Source organism: Berghia stephanieae, chromosome 11 (genome assembly GCF_034508935.2).
Source record: "Berghia stephanieae isolate SIO BIC M18660-M18661 chromosome 11, UCSD_Bste_1.3, whole genome shotgun sequence".
Taxonomy (NCBI): domain Eukaryota; kingdom Metazoa; phylum Mollusca; class Gastropoda; order Nudibranchia; family Aeolidiidae; genus Berghia; species Berghia stephanieae.
This window is the reverse complement of record NC_088370.1, coordinates 25,757,069-25,778,728: the sequence shown is the minus strand read 5'-3', so window position 1 is coordinate 25,778,728 and position 21,660 is coordinate 25,757,069. Positions and strand designations below refer to the sequence as shown.

Here is a 21,660-nt window from a genome sequence, read left to right as displayed (position 1 = left end):
CGGGTTATTTTTGTCACTATGACTAGTTTTTTATAAAAGCATGTTTTGAAATGCTTACTCATTATCTAAATAAAAACTGAAAATAGAAACATGTAAACAGTTACACATAATACATTTGTGTTATCAAGTGGCACAATGTCTTTATTCTACAAAGAATCTATCTAATTCTAGCTATTTCCAAATATAATCAAAACCTTAAAAAACAAAAAAAAAACAAACAAACATACCACACATTTTTATTTGTAATAAATTCAATAAAATTGATTTCAAAAATTGTAAACAAATCTAATTTCCTGTCGGCTATGTGTATGGATAATGTTGATTATGCAATATTAAAGTTAATAACTCCAAGGTCAATCTTGAAAAGTTGATTACGACATCAGTTTGGCACAAAACACACACAAAACAAGGTTCTTGATTCTGAAATAAGAAAGCAACAGATGTAAGCTCTGAGATAAGTAGACATAAATGATAATAAATATAAATAAACGTTGTTCATCCATAAGAAAAGTGGTTTTACAAACATGAATTACAAGAATGAATAAATAAATAAACGTTATGAAATATCAATGTAACAGTAAAAGTAAAAGTGCATCTAAAATATTTATCAATACATAAATTAAGCCTGAAACATTGATGTAGACTGCCCCAAACATTGTGGTAAATATTTTAAATATCAATACATAAAGATATATTTTGTATAATAATAATAATAATAATAATAATAAATAATAATAATAATAATAATAATAATAATAATAATAATAATAATAATAATAATAATAATAATAATAATATAATAATAATAATAATAATAATAATAATGACATAAACAGTATCTTTTATATTATGGCAGTGGATTAAGTTTCATGGTCATATTTCTTAAAGTTATGTGTGATTTTACAAATTGTGTTTGGAATTCACAAAAAGTCAACACCTCTTGTTGGTCTTCATCTAAGTGGGTTCCATTGATAATGGAATAATGATGATGATTTGTGCGGCTATGTGGTCTAGTGGTATGACACTCACTTTCAGATCGGAAGGTCCTGGATTTGAGCCTCACTCGGCGTATAGATGAGTTCTTGGAAAAGGCACTTTACTCACATTCTCTCACTGTTGCCAGGCATTGTCTCTGTCTGAAAAAATTGTAATATCACCTAACAGGCGTCAAGTCTTGTTTTACATGAAGTGCTGCTGTTGACCAGGGACCCCTTGTACAGAGCTTTGAGCATGTTGAGTGGATATTGTGCTATATATAAGCTCAATTTTTTTCTATTTTATTTTTGATAATGGATATAGTCACCCAATCTTTTTAGCCCGACAGTGTTAGTGTTAGCTTTATCCGGATTCCACTGTAGTTATTTTACTCTTAGTATTCTTTTGAAATTGTAATGTTATCTCCATTGTCATGGGAGATCCGTGGTAAACTTTTGGATATCCTGATATGGCGGCTTTAAAAAAAAAAAATCCCAAATTTTGCAAGCTAAAAACATCAACATTTGCAAAAAAATTGCAGTTAATTTTCCTAAAATCCCATACTTATTTCATGAAAGGGAAAGGTATTTGTTTGTTTTTAAGGGTTTCACGGTGCTTGCAACAAATGTAAGGTTATATCAGCGCCAGTAAAAAAAGAAGAAAATGGGATAGTAAAAAAGAAACTAGTCTTTATTAATTATCTTTCACGTTCTACACGAGCTATCAAATTAAAAGGTAAAAAAATCGTCCTTCTTTTTTTTTTGCCTGTTTAAAAAATTATTATTATTGTTTTTGTTTTTGGTTTGTTTTTTCTTTGCAAAATCTCGAAAATTTGCAAAAAAATGCCGATTTTGCGGCCGCAATGCAAATCAGTTATATTTTGCAATTTTTTGCGGCCGTAAGCGATGCAAAAAACTGCCATGCCAGGATGTTGCAAGAACCATCAGACTCGTGAAGCTGGATTTTTATTCTGGTGTCTGCAGCATTCAACGGACAGTAGCAATTCTTTCTAAATGTTTGGAAAGGACACTTGTCTATTGCAAACTACTTTCCAACACCCTCACTGACCAAGCTACCTAAACATTGCTGGGTGGACAGTAAGTTGTAAACAAATTTTTATATTTCAACAGCAATCCCCAATCGACATTGATTTTTTTTCTATGATAAGGTGAGTTCTCAACAACAGCTATTGGGGCTGTATACAAAGACTAAAGTAAAGGGTTAACTGTCAGGAAGAAAAAAAAAAAACCCAAACAAAACATAACCATCAAACATTTAATTCATTTAACTTACTCAATCCTAGAGACCTTTGCTACTTTTCAATATCAGAAAAATAATGTATTAAAAAGTGAGCATGTTCATAGATAGTTTTATTCAACTACCATTAAAATACAAAAATTAAAAGCATTAACTTTGATACTAGAACGCCTATAATTTGTCCAAGAAAAATGTAATAAATAGCCATGGGGTAAAAGTAATCCGGGTAAACTACGGATATAGTTGGTGTCAAGGTTGAGTGAGTTAAAAGATCGGCGGGTAAACTGGTCATGTGTTTAGAATTGATCCTGATGTTAATAGCATTGCTATATCAAGGCAGCCCTCAGATAAAACCGCTCCTCTCCAATCTTGCAAAAAGAAGGAAAATTGGGGTGGATCTGATTGAACCTGGGACTTCATGCTTTGACTTGCACTCCTCCTCTATGTTAGTGCAATGTATTCTTTTAAAAACATATATATAGTTATCATCAATGAAGGTACGGTATTTATTTTAACACAATCTGTGTCAGTTAAACTTAACATAATATGATTTAGAGAATCAACAAAACACTGACTTTGAGATGACAAGTCAAATACAATAGAATCCCGATAAAGTCAACCCTGCTGGACCGGAAAGATTGGCTGATGTTGAGCAAGTTTGATTTTATGTGCGGCTATGTGGTCTTGTGGTATGGCACTCGCTTTTGGATTGGAAGGTCCTGGGTTCGAGCCTCACTCAGCGCATAGTTGAGTCCTTGGAAAAGGCTCTTTGCTCACATTCTCTCACTGTACTCAGGTGTAAAATGAGTACCTGGCTGTTCTGTCTGTTTGTTGCTTTAGGTCTCTTCCAACACAATTGAGGTTATATGAGAGACCGCTGAAACAAAAAAACAAGCAATCTAACAAAAATAGTACAAATGTAAATCAAAATCATAACCTAAAGATATCATAAGCTAAATTATAAATAACCAAGGACAAACAGGCAGAAGATTTACAGAAAAAAAAATATCCCCTGTCAAAAATACAATCACAAACCAAAGAAGCAGGATAGGCTAGTAAAGAGAAGAAGAAACAACATCACTATCGGATCGTACACCCATGCGAACATCATAGGTATATGATTCAAGGGTGATGCTCCCATCCAACCACCCGCTACCTGGCTGTTAACAGCGTTGTCTCTGTCAGAAAAAAAAAATGGTAATATCGCCTAACAGGCATCATGTCTCGTTCTTCATGTTACCTGTTGCTGTTGGTCAGGAATCCTTCGTGAAGCGCTTTGAGCATGTTTAGTGAATATCGCACAACATAAAAGCTCAAGTTTTTAAAATAAATCCATTACCAATGGAACACACCTAGGTAAAGAACAGATAATTTGGGACTAACAAGAGTTGATGACTTAAAGCTAAGGTTGACTTTATACAGACACCATTGTATGCAGGTCTGTGAACAAATGAAAATGCAATTATGGGCTTGATTTAACATTGTTGTAATGGACAATATTATGTACTGATCTGATACAACTACACAATGAGCCCATAACAATTTGGTTTACTGGACCTGAAAATAAGCGCATGTCAGCTGTGCATCAATCCACGAAAAAGAAAATAAAATTACGTAAAAGTTGAAAATGAAAAAGACTGTGTGTGATAATATTATTGCTTACCCAAAGTTAGCGAGTCTTAGTTATGGAAGGTGAGGAAAGGACCATTTTTTTCTGTCTCTCTCTTGACTAGGCAGATGCATAGCCTTGGGCCAGCATCAAGATGTCTCTTATGCTTTAACTCAACTCCTGAAATAAACAACATTATATGCAATAAAATAGGAAGAGCAGTTCAATACTGGAGCTCAGTCAAAACAAAAATGCATTTCAATTATAAAAATAAAACATTCTAATCTCAGCTGTTGCTTTCTAAATTAACTGAACAATATTAATTATAGATGTAAACAATGATGAAGTGATGAAGCTGGTGTTGATGATTATCTGATATAAAAAACGCAATTAAAGCTGTTCAGTGTCACGCTGCAAGATTTGTTTGCAATGACTACAACCTCCAAAGCCGCGAAACAGAAATGATAAAACAGCTTGGATAGACTCCCTTACATATGGAGGAAACAAAAATTAACTCTTTTGCTCAAAATTACAAGCAAGATGACAGCTATCTCATCGGAGCAACCTAGTCTAGACATTGTTAAAATCATGCACTCAAAAACTCTCAATCTGCATGCAAATTCAAATATCTTCAAACGTTCATTTGCACCATCAAAGAACTGAAACGCCTTACTCAAAACATGTGTGAACACTATCACTATAACAGATTTAGACACCTTCAAGCACAGATTATCAAAATCCTTCAACCTAAACACCAAAAAATGGCTGTCATATTCAGCAACTCACTCTCTCTCAGTGCCTACTTTCAGTTTCAGGCTGTATTGATCTTGTCTTGTGTTTCGTTAATTTGTCGTAACAAACGGTCTCTTTTGTCTTTCAAGTAACTTATTCTTAACGACTTGAGTTTATAACCAACAACCACACCACCGATGAAAGTAAATATACACAAAACTGCGACTCCTCTCTCTGGGACAGGCATTTCTTGAGATTTGACTATTTGGGACAGCTCAGATATCGTGGAGTCATATCAATCAGAGAGATCAACAAGTTAGATAGAATAATGCTATTCTTTTTTGGAACGAAGATCCTAATGCGAAAACATTCCTGGAAGGCTGGAATTTCTCTTTCGTCACTTCCTTTTTCCTGCACACCGGCAGGGTTGCCAGTTTGGCATTTTAAATGCCAGATTCCAAAAATCTGGCATTTTTAAAAACCGTTTGGCATTAGAAAAATCATTTGGCATTTGGCATTTTCATTTGGCATTTTCTTTTCTTGTATATTATACTTCAAATGACACCTTTTCTTAATTATTTCTAAACGCCTAAAAACCTTTCATGTTAATGTATTTCTTTTTCATTCTTAAAATCCAACCGTGGTGTAGTGGTTTAGCACTCCACTTAGTAGTCAGTAGGTAAAACATTACCCCAACAGGAAATTTAGTATAATTAAAAAAAAAACGAAAAAAAAAAACGAAAAAAAAACACGCAAGCCACCAGGATATGATAGTAAATTGTCTATCAAAAGTGAGTAGTTTTCTTAGTGGGGGTGGGAGTCAACAGACTTTGGCATTTTTTGGAGTGTTTTGGCATTTTTTGAGTCTTCCCCTGGCATTTTGTTGAAAAATAATCTGGCAACCCTGCACACCGGCCTAAAAAAACGAAACCTTCTCTTGACAAAAAAATAGCGTGATACAACATGGCTACAACAACAGCACTGACAGTTGGAGGTGATAGAACGACTGGACAAACCGTTAGAACCCAGAACGGTAAGAAGTTACATTTCATTTGCCTTATCAAAACATTCAGAATACATAACTATGCCGATCAACACAAGTGGACTAAAATTCACCCTCTTACTCTTACTCATTTTCGGTTGCCAATGACTCTCCGATTGAGAATATTCCAGAATTCCCTCTCTACTCTAATTTATTTTGATATAGAACAATACACTATTAACCACAGGCAATTGTTGATGTCTCGTAAACTTCAATTTTCTTTCACAAGCAGCTTTGACCATCATTTTAGCTGGCCTCTTCTTATTATTAGACTTAACTTGTAAAGTCAAACCCAAGCCAAGCACTGGCACTGAGTCACTGAGTCCCGTCCCGAATTCCTGACTGCTGGTCTAGCCTTGGCTGTCATTATCCGTTATTGTAAAACATGTCTGCCAATGGACGATTATTGCTAGACAGTGTCTGGCAATAATCAAAAGCCCGGCCCTTTGTACTTTGTTATTGCCAGACAGTGTCTTTAGTCTTTGCCAACTTTGGATGTTGTCGTCATCATTGACATTGTGTCAGTGTCAGGCATTAGGCATTTGATTTGCTCGGGGTCAGCCCGTAGCCATCGTTAACTTAGAGTAGTTAGAGCCTGACACTAAGACCCAAATTTTGGACGTCATTTTTAGGTTTGTGGACCGCCTAGTGAGGTGTCTTTAGTAGTTGTTAAACAAGTAATCCTATTGGTTGAAGAGTTGAAGTTACTTACTTATGGATACTTATGGATTGTTTCCAGCACAGGTCCTTATAGGTCCTCTTCCCCAGACTCTTATTTCTTCATTGTCTTTGTGATTTAAGTTTCTTCCGGTTTTACAATCTAAACCGCATTTATAATTGTACAAAACATTTTGGTCAGACCAAAATTTGTCCAGTCTGCTCTTGAAGCTATTTAGGGTTTTTGCATTCACAACAGAATCTGGTAAACTGTTCCATACTTTCGTTGTTCTCACAGTAAAACTGTGTTTTCTCACATCCAATCTTGGTCTTTATGTGAGCAGTTTCTTTTTGTTACCTCTGGTGTCTTTTCTTATTGTGAAGTCTTTCCTCCATTTGATAAATTCTGTCATGTCTTGGTCATATTTACTACTTGTCATCTTGTAAAGTTCTATCATGTCGCCCCTATATCTTCTGGATTTCAAGGTTGGTAAATTAAGTTTCCTCAGTCTTTCCTCGTAATCTAGCGATCCTAGTCCAGGCAACTGTTTTGTGGCCCTCCTTTGCACACCTTCAATTAGCTCGTTGTATTTCTCTATGCAAGGAAACCAAACTGAGCTTGCATAGTCTACGTGCGATCTCACAAGTGCTTTATAGAGGGGTAAGAAAGTCTCTTTGTTTAGGTATTGGAATGTGCGTCTGATGACGGCAAACATGGAGTTGGCTTTTTTAACTTTTTCACTGATATGTGTATCAAAATTAAGTTGTGTCTATAGTGACTCCAATGTCCTTTTCTTCTTTAACCCGTTTCAATGGAATACCCATCAAAGTATATTTGAAGTTGTCTCTTGGTTCACTTTTGCCAACATGCAGGAATTTACACTTATCAGGGTGGAATTTGAGTAACCATGTATCACTCCAAGATTCTAGTTTCTTCAGGTCATCTTGCAATATATCCCTATCAGTCTCTTCTTTTATAATTTTGAATATCTTTGTGTCATCTGCAAAGAGGTAAACTGATGAGTCAACAATGTCAGGTAAGTCATTTATATATATGACAAAAGGAACTGATCCCTGCGGAATCCCTGAAGTTACATCCTGCCAACTAGAGTATGACTGATTAATTTCTACTTGTTGTTTTCTTCCAATCAGATAGTGTTCTATCCAACTAATCATTTCTTCACCAACTTTGTATGTTCTCAATTTATTCAATGGTCTTCTGTGTGGGACTGTGTCGAGTTGAATACAACTCACAATTTGTTTTCTCTTTTGGCCAAAGACTTGTCTTTTAACATCATTTGTTGGTCAGTCCCTATCAACCACACCCTCGTTGTGGGCCAAGGCTATGTATCAAGGCAAAGTCTTCAATAAATTATCAGTCTTGAAGGGAACAGATAGTCAAAAGAAAATTTCAGACAATTTTGGAAAAGACGATTTACAGGCCTGTCTATTAGAATTAGAGTGATATCTGGTCACTTCGAAATGTAATATGTTCTAGCATGATTTAATCTGATTGGGCGACCTCATTTTGGAAATGCAATGGCTACATTCACAGTGCCCTGTGGGTGTGGCAAGACTAGGTCATGGCATCGCGAATATAGCCTACTTGGTGAGGCCAGGCTAGATCCATAATATATATAGGCAATATATCTCTTTGGAAGGTTTGTGTAGAGTTATTGTCATTCTTTAAGTTTCAGTTGGAATCTTGTGTTTCCAATTTATTTCTGACATAATATTCTCTATTTCAACAAATTTGCCCATTCTCTAGTTTCCCTTTATTTACATTCACTATTTTATACTTCCATAATTTTCATTCGAATCATGTCTGTCGCCAGTTATTTAATGAGCTCCTTCCTCTTTTTTCTTCCCATTTTTATCTGCTACTCAATACTAACACTAGCCTAGTGCAGATCACTCACGACGATCTGCTCCCTGCCCCTTCTCTCTCATTCACCTGATACAGTTCCCTGGTTTGTGTGAGTGATTCCGAATTTAGCTTTGATTTGCTATTATCATTCAATTCTGTCACTAAATATGTGTTAGTTAGATCAGTCAATTCTCTTCTTAAAATATGTACCTTTATTTCTCTATCCACAGTTCTAGCAGCATGCTCCATAGCCAACATAGTGAAGAGCAGTCTGGGACCAGTGGGTCTAGACAAAATGTTGGTGGATGACATTGGTGTAAGTACAAGCACAAACGCTGTGGTTATAGTAGTAGTGGTTGTAGTAGTGGTGGTTGTAGTAGTAGTAGTAGTAGTAGTAGTAGTAGTAGTAGTAGTAGTAGTAGTAGTAGTAGTAGTAGGACTGCTAACTGAATGCCCCCAAAAAGCATAAATTGTATATATGTGTGCATTCTTTTATCTCAGATTGTATGTTTCTTCATGAGAATTAAATATAAACATTTTACAGTAAAAATTTGCTTTTATTCTGTATATATATATATATATATATATATATATATATATATATATATAAAATATATATATATATATATATATATATATATATAATATATATATATATTATATATATCTTAACAATTATTGTTTTTTAAGTGATTTGATTGCATTGCTTCATATTTTTATTTTCCAGTTTCCCTTAATATTCAGAAAACTCTTGCCCACAAATTTGAAACATTTCTTGTCTTGTTACAAGAAAAAATTATTTCTAATATTATTTGACGGTTGGTAGTGAGATGACTAAAGGTTTCAAACTGTACACTTTTTCTCTAAATCTTTCTCTAATTTTACAAGCAATCTTTTTCTTGTTGAGGTTGGCAGCCCTCTATAGATAGAATGAATTGACATCACTCAGCACTTTTTTATTGTTTTTAGCCATCCTTTTTTATGAGTCGTTCTCACTAAATTGTATTAGTCAGACTATAAACCTTTAAGTTTACACATAGTTTCATGTGTTGGTATGTTATATCCAGCTGGCAGATGTTGTGAGTTTTTAACTAAGCGCAAAGCATCAGTATGATCTACTTAGAAGCAAGATTGTAACCGGCTATCTCTCAATGGTATTATACCAGGGTAAACCGGATGCTGATAAAACGTAGAGTTTGAAAGAATATTCTGTGCCTTCATTGAAGAGATTGCGTTTTGTTTCTTAAGTGCCAAATAATCTCCATTGCCTAATTCTCATCAAAATCTCAATTTCCTTCATTTGGTTTGTCCCAATATATTGTTTGATCCGGGAGCTCACAGTTTTGTATCATTTTACACATGTCCTTGTCCTTTATTTGAAACATCTCGTCATGGAATTACCTTTCTTTTCGTGAAATTGAAATCGAACTGAAGACATAAGTGGGTGCGAGATTTCCGTCTTTTTGAAATGGAGTTTAATTCCTATTTGGCTTCTACATCACCTCACATAATACTGCTGTCAGGCAGTAGGTCACATTTCAAAATTTAAGTTTTAGGCTTTTTAATTCATTGGAAATGGCTTTTAGACTTGTATGGCCTAACTTACTCGAACTCATGCTGACCTATCATAAGATTAATTAAGCTGTTAAATGAGTGTTTATATAGTTATCAAAAAACGATTACGGCACTGTTGGATTGTTGTCGCTATATATATGTCACTGGAAAAAGGTTCAAAACGGTAAAAAATTTCATAGTCCTGCTGCTTTCTCTGATTTAATCAGTACCCATATGATTTGAGTGGCTGCTGAAATAAAACATCAGAGGAAAGCTCTTTGACATATATCTGCCGAATCTTACAAATTTTTTGTAATTTTGCGAATTTTACAAAAAAATTTAGACAGATTTCATGGCCAATTATGAAAATATGAAATTTTATGGAAAATTATGTATTTCCATTTCTCAGTAATACTTAACTCACTCAATCCTAGAGATTTTTGCTGCTTTTCAAAATTGGAAAGAAATATATTAATTATCATAATAACATAAATAGTTTTAATCAACTACCATTAACATGTAAACATTAAGAACATAAGCTTTGATATCACGCCTATAATTTGACTAAGAAAAATGTAATAAATAGGCACAGGGTAAAAGTAACCGCGGTAAACTACGGATATAGTCGGTGTTAGGATTGAGTGAGTTAATTAATGAAATATGACAATGGTAATAATAATGATAAGAAGAACTACTACTACTATAGTAATATTGGTCGTGATGATGATATTAATAATAACTACAATAATAATAATGATGATGATGATGATAATAACAACAAAAGCATGACGATGTAATGTTGAAGTGATCAATATACTAAAAATTGAGATAAATATGACTAAATTTGAAGTCTTCACTTTGGTAGGTCTGTTTTAGTCAACGAATGTAATCTTGTACGTGTTTGAATTTCCGTGTCAATGTGTTTGCCTAAAAGTTCAGTAAATTTTGGGCTTCCTGAATTGGAAACCTTGATTTTAATTTTCGATTTACTCTCTCTTTTTTTTTTTTTTTTTCTCTCTTGGAATGGCTATGTTTTATAAAAAATTTTTTTAACAATTCACTGTAGGATGTAAGCATAACTAATGATGGGGCCACAATCCTGAAGCTTCTTGAGGTAGAACATCCAGCAGCTAAAGTGTTGGTTGAGTTGGCAGACCTGCAGGACCAGGAAGTTGGGGATGGAACCACCAGTGTGGTAAGTTGGGTTTTCTTTAACGTATCTTATTGAACTGTCCTTGGCTAAAAAGGCAGTACCGTAGAATGAGGTGACTACGACGAGGCCTCAAATATGTCTTCTTTTTTTTTTTTTTTTTTTTTTTTAAATCACTATCACAGCACTGATGGAATTTTAAGGGATTTTAATTTTAATTGTCTATCTCTTATGATTTTATACAGTTTCTTCAATATTTTCAATTCAATACCTCCTCGTTTGTCACTCTTCTTTCTGTCCAGGTTTATTCTCATGGTTCTTCTAAGAAGAAACCACAGTTCAGCAACCTTCAGCTTTCTTTCTCTTTCTTTGCTGATATTCAAGCCCTCACTTTTTTTTTTTTTTTTTGGGGACAAATTTATGTCTCGTTTGATGTTATTCACTCACTGAATGATGTTGGGTTGTCAATTATTTTATTGCCAGGTGATCATAGCAGCTGAGTTGTTGAAGAATGCAGATGAGTTGGTCAAGTGTAAAATCCACCCCACCTCCATCATCAGTGGCTACAGACTAGCCTGCAAGTGAGTAGTTTTAGGTCTTCATTGCTCATTCTCTTGGGGCTGCCTGGCTCAGCAGTACGGTCTGCTTCGTATCGAAAAGGTACCTGTTGAGCTGTGTGGCCTTGAGTAAGTCAACTTGCCCTAGCTCAATTTGCGGCGCTGTACTGCGGCTGATGCCTGGGTTATTCCAGTCTTCCCTTGGAATAGAACCTAGAGACAAATTTCCCCTAGGTGATGAATAAATGAATTTTATTTTATTTATTTTATTTTAATTTTAAAAGTAGTCGTTCATAGCCATTTGGTCGCTGGAGCTGGAGTTTATCCCCGTTTCTATAGCTTGAAATGGACAATGAAAATTGCTTGCTACCCTTTGGATAGGATGCTTGTCTATTGCAAAGTACTTTCCATCAGAGACAACAAACCCATCTACCCAATCACTGATGGTTAGACAGGGGGTCAGAAAAATAAAGATTGACTTCATCCCTTTGCATGTGAAGAGAGTGCTGTACCAAATGTGCTATCTGGACCCTCCCTTTGCTCAATCTCAATTTCTCTCTGATTTTTCATGCGTTTAGTACCAGACCAAAATTTAGTTGAACTAGAGAATTTTGGTTTTGGATCACAGGATTGTATATATGCATTGAAAATTCGTTGAAGCTTCATGTTAGAGCACAAATATATTAGTGGGAGACCATAAATATGAATGAGGGAATTAAGATAGATTTTGACCCGTAAAGCTCCTAAATGATTTAGGGATCAAAAGTTTTAAAATGTAATACCCTACAAACTGTGGAGTGATCCTCAACAATATTGGAGGTTTCCACAAGAAGAAGAAGATTCAAACGGGATGTCTGGTTGAAAAAAGTGATGCATCAGCCATAATGCAAACACCCCTTTTCATTTGAATTTGATCCGAATATTCTGCTTCTTTAATCATTTTTGTGAAAATTTAGAGTTTCCAAGTTATTCTCCTCCATTTCCAATTTTTATTTTAAACAATTTTTTATATTTTTTCGTGATTAAGAGTCTTTTAAATTATTGATCAATAATCAAGATCCCTCACTTCGTGATAATGGATATATGTGTCAACCTGACTTTGCATTCATTTTCTTCTTTAAAAAGACAAATAGATAATCAACTCTTTTAGGCAAGTTGATTAAAAATCAATAGTGGGATAGGTCCGTATATTTGAGACCCTTTTTTTTTTTTTTTTCTCAAGAGGTGCAAAGCCACATTGTGATGGACTGACTGAATCAGAGAATAGCAGTTTTTCCTTTTTGGTGTCTTCATTGTTCACACTGGCTTTAGTGTGTTGAGCTCTCTCTCTCTCTCTCTCTCTCTCTCTCTCTCTCTCTCTCTCTCTCTCTCTCTCTCTCTCTCTCTCTCTCTCTCTCTCTCTCTCTCTCTGTGTGGCATATCACTTGGACGTAGCCTCCCACACAGTCCTTCGGAAGAAGTCTCTGTCTTGTGCCCATCTGCCACATTCCGTCACGCCGTTGTTGAGCCATTCCTGTGTTGAGCTAGAAAGAAATAATAACTTGTTGGTTACTCACCCTTAATGATGGTTCAGATTATCACCAGTTTTAAAGCTCTCATTACATTTTTAGTGTGCAGTAGATTTCATTAAAAAAAACTTGATCTTTGAATAATGTTGAGCAAAGCCCGCAACATTTTCTTTTAACTTTTATGATCTATGGAATCAGTTTAAATAGTAATAAAAGCATTTTTGCTCCTATTTTACCCTCCAGAGAGGCAGTCAAGTACATCCAAGAAAGGCTGACCATCCCTGTGGATGACTTGGGCCGGGATTGCATCCTCAATGCAGCCAAGACAAGCATGTCCAGCAAGATTATTGGGCCGTATCCTTTCACTGTTAAGACAGTTTTGGCCATTTAGATAGAAACTACACCCCCCCCCCCCCCCCCCCCCTCCTCTCCAGGTTTTGATTGGTAACATTTGTATAAAATATGAGGACAGCATACACAAGTCAGATCTACCTTATACACAGCATTTTAGTTATAATCATTTACAGATTGAAACATTCTTCCCTAACCCCCTTCTTGATATTAAAATTTCAGGGGATGGTTTTTGAAAAATAGTATCATTTTGGTAAAAGATAAACGTGTGACTTGATTTATCAAAGCTGAAACATTTTATAGTTAAATTTCATCTTAATGTCTTAACTAAATTGTTACATTTTTGGTTATTGTGAGGGATTTGTTTGTTTGTCTCAGTTATAAATCGATCCAAAATCCTACAGTTTATCTGAATATAAAGGGAGGTAATTAAAATGAGGGACTTAACTTAACTTTCAAATAGCAATACAATCATCTTTAAATCTAGATGTCTTGAAAAATGAAAAAAAATCTTATGAAGATGTAAAGAATAGAACAACATATTTGTATTTGGAAAACATGTAAAATCAGAATTCAATTATTTTGATTAGGTTGGATTTGATCTGCTTTAGTAAATTTCATCTGTTTTACCGATTTAAAAAAAAATACAAAAAAGAGAAAATCATGACGATAATAAAATGGCCATAATATGTTACTGATTTTCAATTTTGAAATAGTAGGTATTGTAGGCATGTGATAGGTAATATTGGTGGTTGTAGGACATGTGGTGATGGTATTGGTATTCACCATCGTTGTTAGTTACATCTTTGTATACAGTGGAATCTGCATAAAGTCAAATTCTATTTAAAGTCATTACCTCATGTTGGTCTCAAATTATCTGTTCTTTATCTATATGCATTCCAGTGATAATGGATAAAAGCGTATGAACTCCGGCTGTCTATCAGGATTCCACTGTACTTAAACATTATTTCACCAGTTACATTTTGTAATGCCTCAGTCGTATGAGATTTATAGATGGGGAATAAACACAGCATGTTATTAGTTCATATTTTTGTGAATTTTTGTTTGTTTGATAGATGCATTTAGATCAATTTCATAGACTATTGATTATCTCAATTACGTGCTTCTTTTACCTGTGTCAGATAATTAGCTTCATGATTTCAATTAACATACTTCCCAAAAAAGGGTTTTGTCAGAAAAATAATCAGAGCTCCAGGGGTGACTGCTGAGCTCTGTCATTATTTGGAAAATGATCTGTGTGCAAAATTAACCAAATGGCATGTACTGTATCCTTAAATATAAGGGCAGGACCTCACAAAATTACAAAAGCTTCTAAATTTAGAAAACTTTTCCCGCTGACTTGCCAGACTGGATACTATTCAAGGTTGCCAATTTTCTGTATATTTACAGAGTTCAGTATGTTATAAACCCTCAGTATATTTTCCATTCACCTGCTTAACCAGACAGACAGTAAGTACATATTTGTCTTTTTACTGGAGTTCAGCACTCAATGTGCTTGCATAACAGTTCAATAACCTTTAGCCTCCTGAATTGACAACCCTGATTCTTACCATAGACTTATAATTATTTTGAAATGCTTTATTATTCCCTTGACCGACAAACACAGTGATTCCGATTTTTTTGCCAATATGGTGGTGGACGCAGCCAATGCTATCAAGACACCAGATGGTAAAGGTGGATACCGTTACCCTGTCAAGGCTGTCAATGTCCTCAAGGCCCACGGAAAAAGTGCCAGGGAAAGTGTGTTGGTGCCTGGCTATGCCCTCAACTGCACTGTCGCTTCACAGGGTAAGTGAGGACCTCAGTAATTGGTGACCAACTCTCTGGAACTGGTGTCACATCAGGATGAATCAAATGTCAAAAAGTCGATTTAAATTATTAAAGTTACAATACGGTCGGATAATTTAACGTTTTGTCCTTTGCAGACCTGCCAACACTAAGAAATTGTGCTTTGAGCTTTTATATAGCGCAATATCTACTACAAAGCACTTTACAATGGGTCCCTGGCCAACAGCAAGACTTACCATTTAGGACGGGACATGATGCCTGTTAGTCGATATTACAATTTTTTGGACAGAGACAATGATGTTATGGCCAGGTGCTCATTTTACTCCTGATAATGGTGAGAGAATGTGAGTTAAGAGCCTTTCCCAGGGACTTAACTATGCTATTCGAGTAGGGAGGTCTGTTTTTATATCTCTAAAAGTTCATTCGTCCTCATCAGTAGACAAAGTATAGTTTACCAAAGTATCATATTTTAAGATTGTGGATTGAATGTTTTGAGCAACAAGCTTGCCCCAACAGTTGCCAATTTTCCGTATTTTTACGGAATTCAGTATATTCAGTTTTTGCCTCAGAATTGGCAACCCTGCACAATATTATTTTCACCCAGTGAGGCATATATAAGTGTAAAGCAATGCTACTCTACTTGTTAGGCATTTCCATATATACTGTGTTAGATTCTTTCTCTACAAATTTCTTGGGTGTGTGTTCAGTTGGCTTTTCGGTTTTCACATCTATTTCTTTCTTTGGATAATTGCTTGTCTCTGTCCCAGTCTGCTGATATCTTTGATTTTCCAGACTTGGACCATGCCTGTTGTTTATTTGTTGATAGTTGTATGTATGATGTATTTAATCTGTGGTTTATGGTATTTTGAGACTAAGTTTGATTGTAATGTATTCTGTCATCACTGTCTGTAGGTGATTGTGGATATTTTCTGCTGTTGGGAGGTTTGGTTTAAATATGGATTTGCTGAAGTGCTGAATTTCTTCGTACATATGGCAGGTTTTGGCTTTTATCTCTTCAAATCTTGATAATCTTTGGGGATGGGGAGAGTTTTTGGCTGCTTTTTGTTGTCGATGAGGATTTTTTTAAAGCGACAGTGAATCATTTTCCTGATTGCACAATGCTATTTGTTGCAAAATGTTGATGTAGAGCACACTTACAACAAACATGCTTATACTTGTAACAGATTAACGGAAATTTTTTCTCCCTTATTATTTCAATAAAATCTTATTGCAAACAATGAACAAGCGAAAGCCTTTTAGTTTAAATACTAATGCTGAGCCCTTCATTATATTTTTGTTCTATGTACATGACTAAAAATTGGTTACCGGGTTCAACTGTGCCAAGTTGTGTGAGGGAGAAGATTCCAAACCTCATTTTTGTGACTTGATACTATTTTTTAAATTATTATTATTATTATTATTATTACTGGGAAATTCCATGAAAATGTCAACCGAAGGGGTGTTTTACAATTCTTAAGAACATATTAAAATTTGGTACCAATTTGTTGGAAAATCATTCAGGATTATGAATATAAGGATATTTCGTGCATATTTGTGGTAGGATGCTTATTATAGCTTAATGTAAGGGTATCCCCTATTTGAAGAACGAAAAGAATATTATCTCAATATTATAAATCTTGCAACTTCTACAAAATTAGAGCCACCTTTGCTGTTGTTTATTGATATGAAAACAATTATAAGTATCAGGAACCTATATAAACATTCAAATTTACGATTTTAAAGAAATGTTGTCCTCATCGGTCGTTTTAATGACCTTGGGAAATTGTATGTCAGTCCGTTACCATTAAAACAGTATTTTTTCATCTACGAAAGATGTGATTGTTGTACAGACTCACTATTTCAGATTTTCTGTCCTTACATGAATGGCTTTAGCACTGTAAGATAATTTTTCAAGAAATTTATCATTTAAGGTACTTTTGTTGGGTAACGGACTGACATTTTTTAGGGTAACGGACTGACAGTAACAGACTGACAAATTCTATTTTAATTCAAAGACAATATATAAAAGTTGTTTTTTAAGTCTCAAGAGTAATGTCCACTCCAATGTGTTTCAACTGATCAGGCAGCCATTTTATAAACATTTGGATCATAAAATTTCAAACACTGGTCTTCAACATCAAGCCTGCTATTTTGCAATAGGTAAGTTGAATCTTTTAAAGCTTGTGAATCTTTTGATCACTTGAAGATCTTTGCTATGTTTGAATTAAGGGAAAAAACTGTTTTTTGTTCTATAATATCCTTATGACAATGGAGCTAGTAGTAGTCTTCTATTAAAGGGGCAAGAAGCCCTGGGAGAAATAAAAAGAAAATCAAACATTTAAATTAATGTGAAAAACTTTTGAGTCACTTTAAATGTAGTGGGTCAGCAAGCTGTTTAGCTGTGTATAATGTCAATATTTTGGTTGTTACAAAGTAATATGATACAAGTTAAAAATGAGTTTTATTTTCTTAGTTTTATTGTATTATTTTTAAGAAAACAAGATTTGCTTTTTATTCCGATTTGACTTTCATAGCTTATGATGTAATTTCGCTCAATTTTCTTTATTCACAGGTTCACGTTTCCTACTCTATCCATGGTTCAAATTATCAAGAAAGACTGAAAACTGATGGGCATTACGTTGTTTAGGAAAAAGATAGGCAACAAAAGCAGGAGTCTCAAAGAAAACTTGAAAGTGATTGTAAAGGACGCTTAAAAGAAATAACAGGATTTTTTCAAGCAAAATGAAAAAAAAGAGAAAAGCCGATCAAGTTATAACTCCAAAAGAAAGTAAACCAAGCACACCTAAACCACATCTGCCTCACATTTCAGCACAGGAAAGTAAAATACTGAATTCAACTTTGAGGGTCTACAATCCTCCCAAAAACTTTTTAAAAAATTAAACTATGCCTGTCCTGCTAAGGGCATCCAATACATCAACCAATGGTTTTTGAAATATTTTAATCATGGAAATGGGCTTTCAAGATGAAATAAAATAATTTGGTCGAAAATTTCTATTTGGACAAGAAGTTCTCTTGGCGAGCACCAAGTGAAAAAGATTTCATAATTGTGAGAGATGAAAAAAGAGAAAGGACGAAAATTCAAAAAAGTTTCGTGTAAAAAACCCTGAAAAAGAGGTTGTGATTGTTAGTGAATTTCATCCAGGAATCAAAATTGGCCTAAGTTTATTTTGCTCCCTCAGAACCTCAGAATGTACTTCTAAGAGAAATCCCACAATCTGCATAAGAAAATTGTAACAATCAAGGATAAAATGGTCCAAACGAAATTTTTGAAGATCTTTCTCAGATCTTATAACTGGCTTTCTGGTCAAGTGCAGATGAGGAAGAGATTGACTGCCAATTCTATCGACCAGTTTGAAGTGACGGTCATGCCTATTGACAATTCCTAAGCTTCAGGAATCAAGATGAAATACAGAATAAAAATAAGCTTCAAAAATAAGTACCAAATGAATGTTAAACCTTCCCCAGTTTTTAAGTCCTTTCTTATCTACATTTTTTTTTTTTTTTTTTGGATAATTTAATTTCATAGTTGAAATAAAGTTCCCGTTTGGCTGTGATAGAATAGATTTCAACTCCGCGAATCATTATTTAATTTTTTCAAAAGCAAAGTTGGGATTGAGGTAATCAGATGTCACCCATCAAGTTACTCATCATGCCCAATGTAGCTTGACATCCATATAAGGAAGAGTATTGGTTTGATCAATCACAATGGGTATTCAGTGTTGCTCCTAATTACATAATTTGTTCTTTGCTCTGGATTTTATGTAGTAACCGTTATTCTGAGTAATAAAATGCAGAGGTGTCAGTCCGTTACCATCCATTTGTCAGTCCGTTACCGACACTTTTTCAAAGACTGCAGATTCAAATTTTAGACAATCTTTTAAATATTGCTAGTGTGTTGTAGAACAACATCTCGTGGTTACTATAAAAGAACTTATTTGTTACTGGAAGGTTTAACTTCAGAAAGTTTGATCCATCTACATATAAAATTGAAAAAGATGGATTTTCTGATGTCAGTCCGTTACCAACATTATAATGTCAAAAAAATTCAAGTTGATAAAAATTCATCTTTATCCTTTTGATATATGATAAGGGCGGACATGATACATGTCCATGGGAAATATTAGCTCCATACAATAAATACATTGCATTTCAGAGCACGAAATGTATGCATTTTTGGTCTGATTTGTCAGTCCATTACCCTTGGAATTTCCCTACTACTACTAATGAAGAACTGTCAATATTTGCATAGAAATAAGGGCTATTACGAACAGGCATTCATCTACTTTAATTATTATACTACTGTATTGTGGAAAATAACGTAGATCGAGACGAATCTTTTGAACCATCTACGATCAAAATAAATCCAGTATTAAAGTTCGTGGTGCAAGAAAATTAATCTGGCAACAGAGAGTGGCCAGAAGGTGATTCTGAAATTCAAATGACTAATTGCTATGCCCCAACAGATTTTATAAATAATCGTTTGAGTCAACAGGTGATTGCATTACCCTGAACCCGCGGTTTTTTTTGCAATGAGAAAATTATGCAAAATTTTTGAAGGATTCTAAATATGTTGTATAACAACTAACTACATACAACCCATGTAATAAAATATCCCTGCGGAATTACGCAATTTCAAACTCAAAATTATGGGACAAAAAATGGCAAATTTTGTCAGAAATTATGCTGATTTGGAAATAGGCACAAAGTTGGGAAAACAAAATTACAATAAAAATCTTCATCACTACGGGGCACGTAAATGTCGCCAAAAAAAAGTACCAAAAGAAAAGAAAAAAAAAATGAATCAAAGAATTTGTCAAAAATTTGCAAATCTTTTGAAAAGGTTTGCAAGTTACTCTTATACGTATATCAATCTGTGAAAAAAATAGTTTTATATTTTTTAGATTTGCCAATATTTTGTGCTCGTTGGCAAAAATTTATCATTGGCTGAGCCGAAGAATTTTGACTCCCAACTCTATTTATTATTGGTGTTGTTGTTGTTATTATTATTATTATTATTATTACTAATATTGTTATTATTATCATTATCAATGTTATTATTATTTTTAATTTTATTTTAAAGAGAATGTATTTTACCCAAGCAATAATTATCCCTCTTGATGTTCTTGAGATTTACTGAGTAACAAAGAATTTTCTCTCCCTTCCTTAGCCATGCCCAAACAGGTGGCCAATCCCAAGATTGCTTGTCTGGACTTCAGTCTCCAGAAAGCCAAGATGCATCTGGGTATCCAGGTGTTGGTGGATAACCCTGACAAACTGGATGACATCCGAGAAAGGTGAGTGGACATTGTGCGGCTATGTGGTCTAGTGGTATGACACTTGCTTTTCGGATCGGAAGGTCCTGGGTTCGAGCCTCGCATGACGCATAGTTAAGTCCTTGGAGAAGGCTCTTTACTCACATTCTCTCACCGTACTCAGGTGTAAAATGAGTACCTGACCATTAACAACGTTGTCTCTATCCGAAAAAAAATTGTAATATCGCCTAACAGGCGTAATGTTCCGTCCTAAATGTTGCTGTTGGCCAGGGACCCATTGTAAAAACGCTGCGAGCACGTTTGGTGGATTTTGCGCAATATGAAAGCTCATTAAAAAAGACATTCAAACAACTCTTATTATTTGTGCGGATTTGTTTTCTAAATTAATTTAGTTTTTACAAGATATCAGTTGTTTTTTTTGTTTTTTTCCTTTCCAGCTTAATGTAAATGTTGCTGCTCAAAACTCAAAGAAATGAATAGAAATGTGAAATTTAATGTAAACTTCAATTTGAAAAACGAAAACAGATAATGTGAACGTTTCAGGTTTCCCCTTTATCAACATTTTTTTTTTTTACTTTCTTTGTTTTCTTAGAGAGTCTGATATCACCAAGGAGAGAATCCAGAAAATTCTGTCGGCAGGTGCCAACGTAATCCTGACGACTGGGGGCATTGATGATCTATGTCTGAAATACTTTGTGGAGGCCGGTGCTATGGCGGTCAGGAGATGCAAGAAGGCTGACCTTAAACGTATCGCCAAAGCCACTGGAGGTTTGTTTTCATTTTACACAGCAGCATTGTCATTGAGTGCCAGATTTCAGGCTTTTTGAAATAGATTTTAATTTTATTTCTGCATAGCTGCCCACCCTCCCGCAAATTGCGGGAGTCTCCCGTATTTATCACCGATCTCCCGCTCTCCCGCAGTTTTTTAGTATCTCCAGAAATCTCCCGGAAATTTATCAATTTGAATATTGAGTGTGATGAGTTGCTGGTTCTCTAGACAATCAATTGTCAACTTTTTTTTGGCTGGTCGATGCTATGAAAGCAACAGAATCGATACCAGTAATGTGGCAATAGATTATATAGAACAGTAAAGTTGCTGCCCCAAACGTAAACAAAGGTCGAGAAGCACATGGCAAACCACATGTTCCTGTCTTGACAGCTCACGTTCCAATGTAAATAATAGAAAGAAAATAACCTTTAAAATTTGGCTGTTAGGTGGCAAAAGAAACACATATTCATAAATACTCGATCATGCATCAAATAATGTCTAGATATGGATATTTTATGGAACAAAAGGT

At 34.7% G+C, this 21,660-nt stretch overlaps 1 protein-coding gene and 1 long non-coding RNA gene across 3 annotated transcripts in view; one reads left to right on the top strand and one right to left on the bottom strand.

Annotated features, from left to right (window-relative positions):
• Nucleotides 1-220: 220 nt before the first annotated feature.
• On the bottom strand, nucleotides 221-4,922 carry LOC144956682 (uncharacterized). Of its 2 annotated transcripts, XR_013641997.1 has the most exons (4): nucleotides 4,628-4,922; nucleotides 3,896-4,021; nucleotides 1,030-1,136; nucleotides 221-420 (listed from the first exon to the last, which is right to left on the bottom strand). It is a non-coding gene; the product is annotated as an uncharacterized LOC144956682 (long non-coding RNA). The 2 variants fall into 2 exon arrangements; XR_013641996.1 differs by lacking the exon at nucleotides 1,030-1,136 and having other exon boundaries at nucleotides 4,628-4,913.
• Nucleotides 4,923-5,458: 536 nt separating this feature from the next.
• The window catches only part of LOC144956867 (T-complex protein 1 subunit alpha-like), a 28,432-nt gene continuing 12,230 nt past the window's right edge, over nucleotides 5,459-21,660 (top strand). The window contains exons 1-8 of the mRNA XM_078887650.1: nucleotides 5,459-5,606; nucleotides 8,370-8,455; nucleotides 10,760-10,888; nucleotides 11,327-11,424; nucleotides 13,152-13,262; nucleotides 14,887-15,068; nucleotides 20,257-20,383; nucleotides 20,955-21,130. Of these exons, the coding sequence (XP_078743776.1) occupies nucleotides 5,537-5,606; nucleotides 8,370-8,455; nucleotides 10,760-10,888; nucleotides 11,327-11,424; nucleotides 13,152-13,262; nucleotides 14,887-15,068; nucleotides 20,257-20,383; nucleotides 20,955-21,130 (979 nt within the window). The 5' untranslated portion in view covers nucleotides 5,459-5,536. The remainder of the gene's footprint in view (nucleotides 5,607-8,369; nucleotides 8,456-10,759; nucleotides 10,889-11,326; nucleotides 11,425-13,151; nucleotides 13,263-14,886; nucleotides 15,069-20,256; nucleotides 20,384-20,954; nucleotides 21,131-21,660) is intronic.